The 18,123-nt window shown below is 49.0% G+C and overlaps 1 protein-coding gene across 1 annotated transcript in view; it reads right to left on the bottom strand.

Annotated features, from left to right (window-relative positions):
- BSN (bassoon presynaptic cytomatrix protein) overlaps positions 1-18,123 on the bottom strand; it is a 515,952-nt gene that overhangs the window by 40,157 nt on the left and 457,672 nt on the right. Inside the window, exon 5 of the mRNA XM_090022461.1 lies at positions 8,886-15,758. Within this exon, the coding sequence (XP_089878587.1) occupies positions 8,886-15,758 (6,873 nt within the window). The remainder of the gene's footprint in view (positions 1-8,885; positions 15,759-18,123) is intronic.

Genomic DNA, 18,123 nt, shown 5'->3' with positions numbered 1-18,123 from the left:
TGAAATCCCCAGGTACCTGGACATAAAGGAAAAGATTTCCAAGTATGTTTACGTGCACCAAGGATGTCATTAACTGTTATTTGAAGCCAACTTTTTAAAATATTCATTGCTGGAGTATTAATGGAATCATGTTGCCTTAGTATGCCTTCTGAGGACATTCTCCTACCAAGAGGTTATTCCATAGCATGACCGGTCTCTGCAGAGAATTCATGGTATACAGCTGAATAGTAACATTTCCTTGGATATGTGAAAATAATGACAAGTGGTTGACTGTCTGTCACAGTACATTTCCTCAGCAGTGTATTCCCCATGACAGAGATCTCCCAAAGCAGAGGGACGTCTCCACAGGGCTGCAAGAAGGTCAGTAACCAATATTTCATAGCACCAATAAGAAGCTGCTCTTTGTATAAAAAGGATTTGCCCAAGACTTTTCTAAAATCAGTCTACAACAGCCTTATCAAGAGACTTCCTGAAAATGGTAAAGGATGTGCTATAAATAGCATATATGGGGCTGACAAGATGAGATGTTAACCTGGCCAGGGGAAGCTGCTCTCAGCCCAAATACAGATGCAATCTAGAATGATTTTGTTGTCTTACATGGCATCAGGCCAAAGGTAGTTTCTATTAATCTGAGAGAGAGAAGAGCTAGCCACACACTTCTTTTGCCTCCTCTGTTAAGGTCTGTCTCTGTCTATGCATGAGCTTTGGGCACATACAACAGAACTGGAGATGGGTCTGGAACAGCATGTAACGGACTTGGGTTGGGGTTGAAGTTTGGGTTCAAGGCTGAATTAGGTTTTGAGTTCAGCTATGATGTTAAACCCTTGTGAACAGGACCTTATGAAACTTCAACCCCAAGCAGTGGAGAGCTCAGCTTATCTTATCTTTTCTGAACCAATCCTGAAAAACAGGCTGCCTCTGGTCTCAGATTTAGTTCAGGACTAAAACTGTAGTAGTCAAAAGTGGGGGATTCAAATAAACCCTTTCAGGTTCCAAAAATTTTTTTTCTATGATTCTAGGGGTTCAAAGCTAATTTTCTGGTTAGAAAGCCCTTGAAAAAGAGCTGAGAGAAACTGTTTGGTCACCCTAGACTTTACACAGCCTCAGATGGCTGGTAGCCACTTCTGGGGGATTATCTCTTTCAACTCTACAGTCCTTTGTACCTTATTTTGAAAATCGGAGACCCAATGGCTAGGGCCGGAAGTTACACATAAACCAGGTTAAGTGATCAGAAACCAGTTTAAACCTGTAAAAGAACAGAAATTCAGTACACATAAACCACTTTCAAAATGGCTAAAACTAGTTTAAGATGAACTTGGTTGAATGTACTATCAGACTTAACTGATTTAGGTCAAAACAGTTTATGTAACTTCTGTCTCAGACTCCCTCCTGGTTTAAGTTAACTCACAGTCCCCCAGCATGCTTTGCAGAGCTGGGCTGGGTGGGGCAGCAGGGTTGGCCCCACACCTCTCTTCCCTAGCTGGAGCACTATCAGTACTCTGGCTGGCTGAGAAGGGGGTAAGGGTGGGACGGGGGGGGCCACATGGGACATGGCCAGATGCCAGCCCTGGGTCTGAGGCCAGAGGGGAAGGGAGGGGCTAGGATGGGACAATGTTGTGGTGGGCAGAAGCAGAGGGGAGGCAGGCAGGGGGAGTGATGCCCCTGGAGGGATCCTTGTACCGCCCCTCTCTGTGACGCAACAATGGAGAGAACACCAGGTATTCAGACGCGGGTGCTGGCCCGGAGGCACCTGCTGAGTGGCTTCTTCTCCCGCCAGGCCCAGGCCCAGCACAGGGTGGGTGTCCCCAGGGGAGGGAAAGGCAGTAGCATCAATGAGGAGGGAGGCAGGGATCCCCCTCCTCCAACCCGCTCTGCCAACTCTGCCCGAGTCACTCTCATCCACCTCCAGGGAGCCCCAGCCACTGCTGGGGCAATGGGCACTGGCCCACAGAGTTACTGGGTGCTGCAGCTGCCTGATTACAGCCTCCTCTTTTAGACCGCCTGGCAGCTGGGCAGGCCACTGAGAGCAGCAGTGGGGCTCAGCGTGGCTGGGAGCAGCAGCAGCAGGTCCCCCATAAGGAACCAGCTGGCTGGTGCAGCACCTGGGCCAGCCTGCACCTGGGCACCCAGCAGCTCTGCTGCTGCTACAGAGCTGCCCCAGCCAAGCAGTGCATCCAGGCACAGTGCCTGGAGAAGCTGTGTGGGGTCCACATGCAGCAGCCAAGGCACTGCAAGCAGGGAAGTGGCCCTGGCCAGGCCTTCTTGCATGTCCTATCTGAGTGTCCAGGGTGTGGGTTGGGCCCTTCTCACTTCCTCTGGTCCCTTAAAATACATGGGGGGGGAGGGGAGGGACTTGAGGGGAAGGGCTCCAAATCCTGCTTGTGGCTGTGGGAAGCTCCCTGGCTCTAGGGTGCTCAGCCTGGGGTCCCAACTGGGCAGGAGGAAAGACTACAGACTTCATGGCGATATGGTGTGATTCTGAGGTGCAGCGGCAGTTCAGGCAGGGCACACAAGCCTCTTGTGCATGTCTCAGCATGGAGGTGACTGTTCTAGCAGGCAAACAAACCCCAGGCATTTCCCCCTCTTCTTTCTGCAGTATAACAGGGTCTGAAATGCTCTGTTCTTGGAGGAGCAGTGCAGGAGCTCCTTTCTGGATCAGGTCACAGAATCCTAGAGGAGTGGGGCTGGGAGGGACTTGCAGGAGTTGCATCTAGCCTAGCCCCTGTCTGAGGCAGAAGCATCCCTGTCCAGACCATCCTGTATTCACCCATATTCTAAACTGTACATAAGATGACCAGCAGCCCTGACACAAGGCTCCCCTGCCTCAGCTGTTTGAGCAAGGCGGGGAAAATCCAGGCAGACCCTGGCTGGACATCCTGCAGGCCAGGGTTGGGGTTTAAACCCTTCCCCAGTCATACTCAGCCTGCTGGGGCCTGGCTGCTTCCTCCCCCATGCCCCTGGTCAGCTTCCTTCAGCATTGCAGCTGCTGTGGAAGGGAGGGCTCACCCTAGCACCCCCTAGCGTCTAGCCTGAGCTACTGCAGGCATGTGTCTGCATTTTCAGAATCAAAAGTAAATGTCTATTCACTTGCAAATCAGTTCAATCTATGCAGGTTAGACTAACCTGTAAAGATTTAATCAATTCAGGCTTGGGCCTTTTGCATGTCTGTACTTAGCCAATATCAAGCTCTTGGCAACCTATTTTTCAGAAATGCTGGGCTTTCAGCTACACCCACTGAAATCTGTGCATCTGGCTCACGGTGCACTTGGTATAAGCTGCTTGCCAATTTGACTGTTTGAAAAGTGCCTCTAGTGCAATGGTTGTCAAACAGGGCAGAATGATTTTAACAGAATGGATTCCTATGTGCAAACCCTGGATTTATCCTGTGAATCATGTTTGCACGCTTAATGGTGCTAACATTTTGGCTAGGGACAGGCATGACACACACACCGATTTATGTAATCAGAAACTGGTTTAAACCTGTAACAGAACATAAGTTTAGTGCACACAAACCAGTTTCAAAATGGCCAAAACCAGTTTGAGATAAATCTGGTTGAATGTAGTATCAGACTTAACTGACTGAGCTCAAACCAGTTCATGCAATGTCTGTTCCAGGCCCTTCCTGGTTTAAGTTAAACTAGAAAGCCCCAGCATCCTGGCATGCTCTCTGCTCCAGCCCAGCATGGCTGCCCCCACCCTTCTGCTTCCTAGCCAGAGCAGGGACAGGCAAGGGGCTGGGGCCTAACCTGATGCTGGCCCCAGGAAGGGGGCAGGGAAGAGGTTTATTCCCCCTCCCCCTTATCCTATTGTCCCACTAGGGCAGACCTGCATGTCTCCGCTGGCTGCTCTAGCAACTAGCAGTGGTTTGAAGTAGTGAACTGGCCAGAGAGGGGGTTTAATTCCCCCTCCCAGTCCCACCCGCATGGACCTGGGCCAGGGTCTGCCTGGCGCTCCCTCCTCACTGCTGCAGTGGCGGGGCAGGGGGTGCAGTGAAACACTGCCCAGCACTGTATCACTGCACCTCCTGCTGAGGCAGAGGGGGCAGGGAGTGGGGGTTATTTCCCCCCTCTGCCCCCACTGCCTCCAGGGCACCATAGCGAGGTCTGCCCACCCTGAACACTGGAGGATAAGCCCCCTCCTGCCCCCTCCACCAGATGCCGGGGGGCGGGATAACTCCCTTCTCTGCCCCTTGCCCAAGGGGTCCTTCTGGCTGGCCTCTGGCTGGGTCCCTGATCCTGCTGCTGGAGCGGCGAGGGAGCAGGGCCCTGATGGGGGCTGCAGCCCTTATCTTGGTGTCTGGGGAGTGCAGGCCTCTTCTGGGGCATCTTCTTTAGGTTTTGAAAAATCTGGTGGGTATTTTGCTTCTGGTCTTTGACTTAGTGTTTCAATTGCATGCTATTACGCAGAAGGAAAAGTTTACCCATGCAGCCCTAGTCTTCCCTCCAAAGAACATTTTGTCAGCTGCACGGTGTTAACCCCCTCGGGTATGTAGCATTGTGTTTTCTGTCACACTCTGAATTCCTTTGCCTAGAACAAGTGTACTGCAAAGAGCCTGGCATTAGAAGAGTTCACTTTAAAGATGTTCATGTTACTGGTTGGTGAGTTACTAGTCGAGTAGATAAGTTGCACTTGATTTAGTCACTCCCTGTGCGGGTATCTGGTTTGCTTCACATTTAAAAAAGACTAGTAATATATATTTGGGCAATATCACAGCCCGTGCAAACATTTCTACCTGCACACATTGAGGGGGCAACATTAACATTTAGCATCTTGCTTAGACCTTGCCTAACTCCATAGCTAGCCTGCAGCTGTCCACCCACCCTCCTTCCCCCTTGTGGTTCTACTCTGCCAGGAGTCAGTTTGGACTTGCCAGGAACAAACTGCTTTTTCCTCTGTCACCCACATGTAGTCCTCTTTAGCTTCCCATGGTCTCTCTTACACAAAAGTCCTTTGAGGACAAGAAACCACTTTTAAAAAAGCCTTTTATGATGTCATATATCTGGACTTTTAGAAAGCCTTTGATCTGGTGTCCCATGATCTCCTCGTGGAAAAATTGGCAAACTGAAGTCTGATGGCTGGGGAACTGGCTCTGAGGTTGGACCCAGAGAGTCGTAGTCTATGGAACTGAATCATCATGGCTCTCTGTGACTAGTGGTGTCCCCCATGGCTCCATCCTAGGACCTGTACTCTTTAATATCTTCATTAATGATATGGATATTGGTGTCAGAAGCGGATTGGCCAAGTTCACTAATGACACCAAACTTTGGGGTAGAGCATCCACACCCGAGGATAGGCTGGTGATCCAGGCTGACCTTGACAGGCTTAGAAAGTGGGCGAATAAAAACCTGATGACATTCAATACAGATAAATGTAAGGTACTCCACCTCCGGGGGGCGGGGAGGGGGGGAGATGGGGAGGAGGGAGCCCCGCATCATGCTTATAGGCTCAGCGGTGCTACTCTCGCTAGCTCCACAGTCAAAAGGGACTTGGGGGGTCATGACTGACCACAAGATGAACATGAGCCTTCAGTGTGATGCTGCGGCTAGTAAAATGAGCAAAACTCTGGCTTGCATCCATAGATGCTTCTCAAGCAAATCCCAGGACGTCATTCTCCCCTTGTACTCGGCCTTGGGGAGGCCGCAGCTGGAGTACTGCATCCAGTTTTGGGCTCCACAATTCAAAAAGGATGTGGAGAAGCTTGAGAGAGTCCAGAGGAGAGCCACGCGCATGATCAGAGGTCAGGCGAACAGGCCTTATGAAGAGAGGCTGAGAGACATGGGACCCTTCAGCCTGGAAAAGCGCAGGCTCAGGGGTGACCTGGTGGCTGCTTGTAAGTATATAAGGGGTGTGCATCAGGATCTGGGGGAATGCCTGTTTACCAGAGTCCCCCAAGGGATGACAAGGTCCAACAGTCACAAACTCCTCCAAGACTGTTTTAGGCTGGATGTAAGGAAAGATTTCTTTACTCTCCAAGTCTCCAAGGCCTAGAATAGACTCTTTCCAGAGGTGGTACAGGCACCTACTCTGGACTCTTTTAAGAAATGTTTGGATGCACATCTTGCTGGGATCCTTAGACCCTAGCTGACTTCCTGCCCCTGGTGCAGGTGGCTGGATCTGATGATCTTCCAGAGTCCTTTCCAGTCCTAATGTCTGTGAAATCTATGAAACCAAAAGGGTAAAGGCAGTTTGCTTCAGCCCATCCGCAAGACAACAAACTCTTAGGATCTCATTTACTCAACAAAGTGCCTCTTAGGTTGCTCTGGTTGCTTATGAGGACCTTGGCTCACATGCTATAAGCCTTTCTTTGGTTCTGCTTCTTCCTGCTGTCAGTCTCTATAGGTAAAGTAGAACTGTGCTGGAAAGTCTCCAGGCTTCCTGAGGCCAGTGTTAATTCTTTCTCTGACTTTCAAGTACTTACAGCCCAATGATACTATCTGCTATTCCCATAGCACAAGAGGGAAAGTTTTTGCCTTTCTCTGTAGTGGGGGCACGGTCCTCTTTCTTGGATTTCTTGAATGTATTTTAACAAACTACTTCCTGTTCTTGCCATGGCAGGACATTAACAGTGCCATTTCCCCCATTTTATCTGTAGTAAAGGTGGTTTTTGATGTTTTTGTGCATTATGCCTTGACGTTGTACATGAGAGTTGTTCATGAAGCTTTTAATAATAGGTTAGACAAACACCTATCTCAGGTAGTTTAGTCAGGGATGAGCCTGCTTTGAGCAAGGAGTTGCATTAGATGACCTCCAGAGGTCCCTTCCTACTTTCCTGATTCTAATGGTGGGGGGCTTTCAGCAGTGGGAAATATGGCATCAGACTCTGTTCTCTTGCTTCCTTCAGTAAGTGATGTTGGCCTGTTAGGTATATTTACCATTCCAAAGAATGCTGCCTATTCTGAGGTCAGTGCGATAAGAAAAATAAGGGCTCCTGTGGAACTGAATACAAGGCCGGTAGTTGGGTTCAGTTTCACACGGGAAGTGGTGGTGTGCATCTTTGACTGTGTAGTGCACATACTTTGTGCTCTCTACCACCAGGCACCCTGATCTTGGCCACCTGTCTCTGACAGTATTAGCACCCTAATTCTGTATGAGGGCATAGACCAGATCTTTTCCTTAAGACCACTAGAGGGCAGGACAAGGACTGTAATGATGATCCCTGCTTCTTAAAAATTAGTTTTATGAGCTTGCAGAGTATTAGGCTGTGCATCAGGGAAAGGGATCTTTTCACTCTCCGCGGGTACATCTACACGTGCATTAATATGCAATAGTGGGCACGTCTACACATGCATTCATGTGTAGGTACTGTGCATTCAGTTAGTACCTGTAATAACAGGTACTAACTGAATGCACAGTAATCAGTGCTACTTCGCAGTAGCGCTAGTGCATGCCTTTTTAGTGATGCTAATGAGCAGTAGACTAATTCTACTGTGCATTAGTGCAATAGCACAGCTTTTGCCATGGCATGCTAATGCACAGTAGAATTAGTCTACTGCACATTTAGGGTCAGGTACAGATGTGCTCACTATCTCCCAGAAGTGGGGTTGTTTATCCAGTATTTGATGATAAACACATTTGCAAAGTAGCAAATGTTTAATACAGAGAGGGGATAAAGAAGGAGACTGCTACAGACCACCCTAACAGAGCACTATCATACTGCTCTGTTGTACCAACAAATTGCAAAGTCAGGAAGAAACTGGGCCAAATGCCCCAGTGCAAGATGGTTCAGGAGGCATGAGGAGAGCAGACAAGTCTGTGAGCTTTAGTTCTTCAGGCCTGGGGCTTATCTTTGGCTCTGCTATGTAGGGCATTGCTGGATGGCATTTCTGGAGTTTTCTGACTTGTCACAAGGGAGCTTCTCTGCTATATGGGCAACAGCAGGGTTAGGAGCCATGCATACCATGCCTGTCTTTTCCTTAACTCAATCACCAGACCACTTCAATGGCCTTTTGCTTTGTGGTTCTTCTCACTCGAGTCTGGGGACTTTCCCACAAGAAATAATTCCTCGCAGAGTCCTGCCCCTGTAGGGGCTATGCAACTTGTTCAGTATTCCTCCCCTAAGCAGGGCTGATGCTCACCCAAGTATGAAATTCCAGTGTCGGGGCACTTCCATTTTACCAGCTGCTATTGTTGCTTTACGGCACATTTTGCCTGAAAATGTAGTACTTTGGCTTCACTTTACCTGTTTTTTCCCTTCCACCTCCTCTGCCTCCAAGCCCTCTAGACTGGGGGAGTTAGGATGGAAATTCCCTCTGCTCCCCACTCACCTGTCCAGCCTCAGCACAAAGCTGTGTGCAGCACCATCAAAATACTGCAAGAGTCAATGCCTTAGAAGAGTCAGTGCCTGGACTGTGTGCGCATCAGGAAAGGAGAAGAACAATGAGTGAGGAGGCACTGTGAACTCCTTCAGGCACTAAAGGTCCACAGGCCATATATTCAAGGCCAAGCATAAGTTTCACTTGGGCCTTGAAAAAGGAGAGAATTCCCTTCTGGGGGAAGATTCAATATGAACGGCTCCAGGAGGTGTCCCAACACAGTGCCTAAGGAGAAAGCACCTCCATGCTGAGCTGATGAGATGCTGTCCTTACCTGAAGGAGCTTAACCCTTCTGTGGGCATAACTAATTCCTGGACAACCTCTCTGGGAGGGCAATAAACCGCCTCCTTAGTAAAACATTAATGTTGCTACTGGGGTTCCTCAAGACACTCCTGATCATGAAGTATGTGAGCAATGGAAAACCCTCCTGCTCTCATACCTAAAGGCTTGCTCTTTTGTCTGCATTCAGCTGCACATCTCTACCAGACTTGCCCAGTTCTGGGCAGTGGATGAAGTCTAAGAAGACACAACATTTGTGCTGCAGCTCATGATTTGCACAAAGAGTTCTCTTACCTGGCTGCCTGGCAGTAATGGGTGCTGGTATAAGGAGAACCTGTCCTTCCCAGACTCCTCTGAGGTAGGGCTGATGGGCTTGGGGTCAGATAAGGATCTCTGCATGGTTTTGATGGGACGAGGCAGGGTCTGCTGGTGTTGGGTGGAGTCAGCCGTGAAATGCTTCTGTGGTGTCACATGGGCCTTATTAAGTCTTTCACTGGTAGTGAATGTAGACTCTAGCAGCCGGTGTGGGGAGAGGGGGGAGACGGGGGAGTAGAGTACCTGGGGGGATTTGGGAGGCTGGCGGGTCATTAGCTGGGAAAGAGAATCTGTAGGCAAATGGGACTGATATCCAATTTCCAGAGGATCAGGCTTCTTCTTCTCAAACTTGCCTAGGGCCTGTTGCCTGATAGCATGGGGGTCCAGGGGACTTGTGCTCACCATCTGAACATTAGAGGAGTAGGGTGTGATGGTTGTAGGCACAGTAAGCTGGGGGACCACAATGCCTGGCTGAGGCTGCGCTTCTGGCTCAGTCTGGCAGGCCAGGCTCTCCCCATGCTGAGTCTTCTCTGGAGCAGAGATATACTTCACTATCTCCACTTTGGGGTCATGGGTAGTGATGTGGATGGAGGGGGACACTCTGAGCAGCTGGTCAGGCTCAGTCTGCACAGAGCAGTCGCTGATGGTTTGGATGCCTATGCTGGCTGTGCCTTTTGAGGAGGAGTCCTGCTTACTCTCGGCACTGGAGTCTGAGTGCCGTGAGAAGCGGGATCGGCGCCGGCGCACTGGTTGCTCCCATTCTGCATTGTCCTCCTCATCTGTTTGCACGCTACAATCAGTGCTGCGCCGGGTGCGGCGGCGCCGGGACAGGTAGTAACGTTCCTCGCTATCTTCCTCATCTGTCTGCACACTGCTGTCTGTGATCTTTTTCACCACGTATGACTCATGTGGGGCTTCTTTGTCATAGGCGTCCCGGAGGCGTGGCATGGAGTTCCTCTTTTTTATTCCCCGGTTGGACTCCCACTGCTCCTCTGTCTGCAGGGACATTTCTGAGGCAGAGTTAGTGAGTGGCCTCTGCAACCCAGGATAGCGAGGCTGTGCTGGCGCTTCCTGCCCTGCAGCTGGGGTAGCCATGAAGGCTTGGTTCAAGGGTGGCCAGTACTGTCCATTTTGGGTCAATGTCCTTTGCATTTCCATTGCTATCTCAGTGACAGCCTGAGGAGGGATTCTCCCTGCTGGGTCACACACAGGAGGGAAAGTACTTTTTTGCCTCTTCTGCTCCTCCAGTTGTTGTTGCAGCTGCTGCTGGAGCTGTTGAATTTGCTCCAGCTGTAAGCGCTGCTGGGCCAGCTGCTCCCTCTGCAAAGCAAATTGGGCCTGGCGTTCTTCCTGCTGCTGCTGCAGAACCTGGTGCTTTATAGACTGCAGCTCCTGGATTTCTCTGTGTACCAGCATCTGCTCCTTCTCCCTGTGCCGCTGCAGCTCCACACGCTCCCTCTCCAGCTCCTCATGCAGCCTCAGCTGCCTCAGCTTCTCCAGCTCTACCCTCTCCCTCTCTATCTGGAGAATGTGTTCTTGCTGCTTGCGCTGGCGCTCCTCCTCTTTTTCCTTTTCTTCTCTCTCCAGGCTGCCTTTGCTGGGGACACTGGTCTGAGGCAGCTCTGCCTGTGGCTTTTGGGCTGGGAGCACTAGCTGCTGAGGCTGACTGATCTCTTTTGCAGTACTCTGGGCCCCTGAAGCTGTAGCAGGCCCCTCATCTCGAGTGCTAGCCCCAGCCTGCTCAGGCCTTTGAACACCCACTGCAGTGAAAGCTGGTGCTTTGGCAGTGGGCACTGTGCTGATGCCACTTGCAGCAGTGCTGGCTGCAACAGTGGTGACAGGTTTTCCCAGGTACATGGGCGTTTCCATCACTGATGTTGTGGGAACAGATGGGAATCTGCAAGGAGCTGAATAGCGGTATAGACCTGGGGCTGCAAGGGGGATCCTTGGAGTAACCAAAGGCACTCTGGTCAGGCTGGCCAGAGGGACAGCTGTGATGTTACCTGGGGTGTAAGGTCTATATAACCCTCGGAGCATGGGCCGAAGCACAGAAGCTGGCTGGGTGGTGATGGGAAGGGTTGATGCTATAGGAGTGTTTATAGTGGAATAAATCATGCCATCTGCAGCTCGCACAGTGGCTGTGGAAGGGAATATCTGTCTGACAGCTCCCAGACGGACACCAGGGAGATTGTACTGTGCTAGATTCCCGAAGCCCTGACGTGAGTCCAGGAAATTGGTGTTGTACATCATGCTGGGTTTGATGGGAGTGATTCCCTGTGGAGCAGAGATGTTGCTAGATCCTGTTGGCCCAGCACTGAGAGAACTGGGCCCATACTGCAAGAGATCAGGACTGTTTGTATGTCTTCCTCCATACTGGTCCATTGAGTTGAGCGCAGCACACATTCGGCTGATTTCACGAGCTGTAGTGGCACTGTACTGGGCCAGACTAGACTCCTGGAAATTTGCCAGGTCTCTGGGTGAGTACCGGTAGTCAGAGTAGATATTTGAGGCTGAACTGTACCTTCTCATTGGAAGTGGGTGACTTAGCAAGTCTGTGGGCTGCCGGAGGTCAGAGAAAGAGCCATACTGCAGGCCGTGGCCCAAGTAACCCCCCTCTGTGAAGCTGATGCTGTAGGAGTCTTTCATTGTAGTCAAATCCACTGCAGATTCTCCTGCAGGGGAGTGGAAAGGCTGCTCCCCCTTAGCAGGGTAATAATTCATGCTGATTTCTGAGATGTTTGTATCTGACATAGATGAATACAGCCTTCCAAACATGCCTTGTGGGTAGAATCTGTGTTCCTCATACAGACTTGGAGCTGGGGCTGACTGCTCTCTGAATGGGTAGGTCTCAGGCAATTCTTGTTCTTTGTTTCCATAGTATGGGGCACTAGATTTGCCAGTTGGAGCTGTGTCCCCAGCTTTTTTCTCTGGCATCTTTGGGGAAGGATTGAAAGCTCCAGTGCAACTGCTGCCAAAAGGGAATTTATACACTACATCACAGCATGCCACCTGGCTTTCGGGCTTTATCCCTGTGAGATCCAGCACATTAGCTGGTGGTTCGTCTTTGAGCACTTTTGTTACTGGGCCTGCTGCTATATCATCCATCTGTACCATCATGACTTGTGATTTTTTGCCTCCCAGGTTGACTGGGGGACCCTGGGTTTTCAGTTCCACAGGTACCCCTCTATATATGTCTGGGCTTTGATCCTGAGAGAATTGCCTGGGAATTGTACTGATGTTAACACCACCCGGTGTGCTACTGGTCTGAGTTATAAGCACATCTTTCTTCACAAACGTTGTCATTTGATTGGGCAAATTATATCTTGCAAATTTTGTTTGTTGCGGAGTAACAGCTTCAGGTTTTCCTTCCAGAGCAGAGGTCCCAGTTTCACTCCCACTCCCTCTGAAGGAGCCAGTTTGAACTGCTTGCTCTACCTGCTTGACTTGGGTCAGGCAGACAGGACTTCCTGCACCTTGCCCATAGTCCATCCTGTTCTGGAAAGGGTCTCCATACACTGCGGGTTGTTTTGGCTGAGACACAAGCATGGAGGATGCCACAGTTATGCTGACTGTAGTGGTTGTGCCCATAATAGCATGGGGCTGTTCTTGGGCATTGAGATTTATGATTAAGGGCTGGATAGCTGTTGATTGCCGATTTGGAGTCTGTTCTAAAGCAAGGCAGTATTTTCTAGTTTCAGTAGCTAGAGAAGTGAGATCCATGCCATGGTCTGTTATGATGATTGGGGCTGATTTCAGAGCTGTTCGTAAGTCTACAGCACTACTGCTTGGTGGCTTGGGTCCAGGCTCTACCCTGGATGTTCCAGGAATTGAAGATATTCTGCACAAGGAGATATTCTCTGCAGGCAGCGTTCCCCAGCTGTACACACCAGCAGGGCTCTCTGCAGAAGTGGTAGGCACTTTCTGAACTGCACCGCTGGGCACAGAGGCTCTGTCTATCATTGACTGTGTCTTTGTGTAAGTGGATTGCAGCTGCTCCTGCTGAAGTTGTGCTGCATTGATTATTGTTTGACTGTAGCTATGCAATGTCTGCTGGCGACTCAGCCTGGTTGGAGATGAGGCAGGGGATGTGGAGGAGTTTACATTTATTGGCTTTGTTTGGCTAGATGCATCTGATGCTAATGTAATGACCATAAATGGAGCTTCTTGTGATGACTGCTGCCTAGTAATGCGAGGAGAACCAGCACGATGGGGTGTCTGTGTTCCTTGGGCTATCATTGGAGAAGAGGTTGATGTACTGGTGGTAGTGGGGATATCATACGTGAGAACTGTGCTTTGTGTTTGAGTGGAAAACTCTGCAGTTGATTTTGGTCCCATCCCAGGGCTAGCTGGCATCCCTCTTCTTGGGACCGAATGAGTGGGACTTTGAGTAGGAGAAGTTGGGGAAAGTGGTGGGCTGGAGCCTTTGAAGAAAGAGTACATTTTGGATGACATAGTCTTGCTATCATTCATATTCTGGAGTTTCTCTCTTGCTGATGGCCCGCTGACCTCGGTAGCACTCTTGCTTCTGGAGATATCCTCTGTCTGAGAGCTGTAACTTGCAGTACTCTTAATTTGACTGTAACTTCTGGTAGATACAGATGTTGTGTCTGAGCTACTCAAAGATGGAGAGCTGTAGATTCGTGGTGCACTCACTGGGCTGGAAATGACAGTGGTGACAGTGCTGGGGCCTTTAGCATATGGATAGGGAGCTGTCATAACTCTGGACACTGAGGTAGAAGCTGCCGATAAACTCTGAAGCTTTGCATGACTATGCCCCTCTTTTGCAAAATGCTGAGTGACTCGAACATCAGGAATTACCCTGCCTGCACTTTCTTCAGAGGATGAAAAAGATACAGGAGCAGAGAGCTGGGTGGGGCTTGTGCCTGGTGTGAGTGGAGCATTGTTTTGCTTCATCAAATCGGCATAAGCACTTTCAGCATTCAGATAGTGCTTTTCCTGATATACTTCTTTTCTCCCTTTCTTCTTTTCCTCCTGTTCTAGAGCCAGATCAAAGGAGGAGGACTGGTGCATCCTGGAAATGCTCTGCGATGTCTGCAGGATTTCCTCGTACACTGCTCCAGGTTTGGAGAGTTCACTCTGGTAATCAGACTGAGAAGACTCCAAGTTCCTGGAGTCATAGCTATACTCATCTATGTAATGATATTCAAAATTATTTTGATCTTCTGTGCTGCAGTATCCTACCTGCTGGTAGGTGTCACTATAGGAAACGCTTTGTTGGGACTGCTGGACTTGCTGCTTTTGGAACATTTCTGCCTTCTTCATAATCTCTTCATATGCTTCTTCTGCACTTTTCAGAGGCTTGCTTGAGGGATAACTAGAACTACTGTCTGTTTTTTCTGTTGGGGAGTAAAGGGACATGAAAGTAGGCAAGTTGTACTCACTGCCCGACTTGTACAGCTTGGAGGCTATGACATCAAATCCCTCAGCATCAGAGTCTACAGAGGGCGAGTACTCTGAGCAGGAGGATCTGTGCAGCTCCTCCATCTCCGCTGCCTGCCGAAGCTCCTCTGTGGGAGAAGCATCCTCAATGGGAGACAGGTTACTAGGTGGTGTTTTGGATCTTTCTCTTCTCCTCTGTGCCCTCAGCTCCTCCTTGTCCCGCTTAGTTTTGCGTGCAGTGCTTCGAATACGTTGCTGCTCCACTTCCCGCATCTTCTCCTGCTCCCGCAAGAGCTCCTCTTCCTCCCGCAGCTCCTCTTCTTCTGAGGAATCCTCTATGGTTGGCAGCAAAGGCCCATGGGAGCGATGCCGTGCTTTTCGCTGCTGCTTCACTTCTTCCAGCCTCTGCCTTCGGCTGGGGCTGCTGTCACTGTCCTCTTCCAGAGAAGAGATAGAAGTTGGGGAGGTACCTGATGTGTAGCTAGGTGTTGTTGCAGGCAAGGTGGAAGAATATTCTCCCCTTGACCGTTCCTCTGGGGAGCCTGTCAGGCTCTCCATTTCCAGTTCTGGCTCCCTGTCCATATTGGTGTCTGTATCCTGGCTAATTTCCATGTCTCGGTTGTAGCTCTTGGTGCTATTTAACTCAATGGTTTTGAAGCGCCGCAATCCCCCCTGGGATGCAGTCATGTCATCTCCCTCTGCAGCTTCTAGTTCTTTCCTCTCCTCCTCATACAAACTGCCAGAGCTGTGAGGCAGGCGTCTCTTGGCTGAGGAAGGATCTTTGCTTTTCTCTGTGTCGGGTTTGTGCCCATTTTTTGTGACACTGTATTTTATATGATCATATTCCTTTTCCTCATCTTCAAGGTTGTCCTCTTCGGCACTCATCTCCAGGATCTGTCTCCTCATAAACTCCTCGTCAGTCATCTCTGTGTCTCTGCCTTTCGGCCTGGTTGGTAGTGGGGAGAATCCTCCTTCACTGCTGTCGTCCACGTAGTCATGACGCAGCTGGCTGCCAAAGTCATCTGATGACTCCATACTCTCTCTTTGATCTCTCTGGTTTTCCCACTCTAGGGAGTCTTCATCTTCTTCCATGATATCTTCTAGCTCCTCATCAGAGTCGAAGGCTTCTGGGGTGATAGAAAGGGACCGAGGTCTCTGCCTCTGTCTTTGCTCTTCCCGTATCTCATGGTACATTTTCCCTTGGTCGCTCTGGTCTTGGGACATACCCTTTGATTCCAGCAGGGGGCGTACGCTGCTCTCTAATTTTGTAAGTTCAGAGGGACTGGGAGGGCTCTGCTCTGCTAGGCCTGTTCCATTCAGCCTCTCCTCTTCCTGCTGTACCAGGCCTGTTATCTCACTCTGGGAGCTGGAAATGCCATCAGATGAGTAGCCAGTGTCACTCAAGCTTTGAGGGCTGCGGGACAGGTCTGAGGGATAAGGCTTGCTTGCTTCCTGTAAACAAGAAAGAACAAAAAGTTACCCATTAGGCAATGAACATTTTGATTTTTCACAAAAACCCAGATAATACGGGTGACATCTGGAGTGAAATATCATGAATAATTTCAGCTATTTCATTAAATTACTTCAAATGGCAGACATTTTGCACACTTATAAATTAGAAAATTATACTTGAAAATAACTTTTCTTCTAATAATTTCCCCCAATTCTGACTCAGAGCAGATTCACAGGTGTATCAGTAAGTCAATCTCATGACAGTTGGTTGTTTTTGTCTTTATAATGCATCTTTTCCAAATAAATCTTATGAACACCCCTAACCATGGATCCTGCAGTGTGATCCTTACAATTCAGATAAGCCTCACTGACATCTGCTTGCTGAAATAAAAGTGTGTGATGAGAGACTGAAACCGTGTGTACTCTGTTTGTAGAACTTAAAAGCTTCAGTATTTTGGTTGGCTCTGAGTTTTAAAAGGGGCCATCTGGCTTTTGGCTTGCCCAGGGCCACTCAGCTTCAGAAGCTTCTGTGGTCTCCTCGAGGTGGCTGTTTTGTAAACAGAGAGGGCTGTCTACGCGTTGCCCTACAGCAATGTAGCAACACCTTACGCTGCTGTAGGATGCACTATGTCAATGTAGCAATCATGCAGGTCTACACATGATTACCTGCTACGTTACTGTACTGGCATGCTCCCTGCTCATAGCGTGCTCCTACGGTGATGTAGCAGGGAAATCTAAGTGTGCACCACCTGTAAATCATAGTACCCACCCATACTGCTTCGTGGTACTAAAGCACAGCACCATAATAATGTTGCCATATGGCAATGTGTAGATGTGCCCAGAGGAAGTTTGGGTCCTTTAAGGCCAACCTGTATCATCTACATTGGGCATGCCCATATGTCACCATGCTTTAATACTTTTTAGGAAGTACTAAAACACAGCACAGTACAGGCGGGTACTCTGCCATACAGGCAGTGCATGCTTAGATTTCCTCACTATGTTGCTATAAAGGCGCACTATAAGCAGGGAGTGTGCCACTATGGCTATGTAGCAGGTGATCATGTGTAGACCCACATGATCGCTATGCTGCCATAGCGCACCACAGAGCAAAATGTAGATGTGCCCATTGTGTGCTACTCATAGGTTACCAGTTCTGCTGCTTTACTGAGAACATGCTTTGTTGTTTAAGTGAAGTTCAATAAATAGGTGCTGTACAGGGATGTATTTCAAAAGCACTCTCCACTATTCATGGGGTGCAAGCAAGGGACTTGAGGTGCCACCAACACCAATGCTGAGCAATGATATAAAACACCTAACACAGTAGCAGGATTAACCGCTGGGCTGCAGGCTCCCTCTCCCCTGCACCTGCCTTCTCCAGTGCCTTGTACCCTTTGCCTGCTGGTATCTGGCCATTTCTGCCTGCTCCAAGCTGCTGGGTGCTGTAGCTGTTGAACTCTTGAGCCCGCTTATCCCTGTTCTGGCACCCCTTAGCACCAGGGCTTGTGACCTCCTTGCCCACCACTAGTTATACTACTGATTTAGTAAGGTAAAACTTTCAAAAGTTAGCAGTGCAAGTACATGTGCATGCCTATATTTGTAAACCCAGATACCCAATGTGCATGTATAAGCATATACAGGCACAAATACATGGCCAGTTAGGTGCCTTGCAGTCAGTGGGCATGTGCCAATCTATGTAGGCATCTGATTCTGGCACACACAAAGTCTGAATGTGCTTGACTTCAAAACTCGAGCCCAGTATGATTATTTGATGCCCTCATCTCTAGCAGTTTTTTATAATCAATTTAGACCATTAATAAAATATTTATTAAACAAAAACCAGGTACTGGAAAAGCAAATGTTCTCTGGTGTGCGAGGTTTGTTAACACACAGAAGTTTTAAAGATTTAAAATATTACAAAAGTGCTCTATTAAAAGTGAAACTATTCTTCAGAAGTGCACATATATTTCATCAGCTGAGTTCCGACACCATCATTTGTGCATATAAATTAACCCGTGCATATAATCTAGCTATGGTACCATTTTTTCCTGTCCCTATCATCTGTTTGGAGATCATTACTATTCCATGACAGGAAGGTTAAGGGTCAAAACTGAGACTGCATTGTTTAAGAGGGAAGGGTGGGGGGCATGGGACAACATGGATTTCATATGGAGGAGTTCAAGTTTTTGTTTGGAGGTGTCAGATTAGATCCACGAGTACTATTAGCACCATAGAAATTATTATTTTTTGAAAAGTGGGGTGGGGGAGATTATCCACGTTTGTGCATTGTACATTTCAGGATATTTATATTCCCAATGATATGACATCCCTAACCACTCCTGGGAGTAGCTCAGGGTGGACTGTTCCT

This window comes from Crocodylus siamensis, chromosome 11, assembly GCF_052110815.1.
Source record: "Crocodylus siamensis isolate JL-2025a chromosome 11, ASM5211081v1, whole genome shotgun sequence".
NCBI classification, from domain to species: Eukaryota; Metazoa; Chordata; order Crocodylia; family Crocodylidae; genus Crocodylus; species Crocodylus siamensis.
The sequence above is the reverse complement of the archived record's forward strand: the minus strand, read 5'-3'. Positions and strand labels throughout refer to the sequence as shown.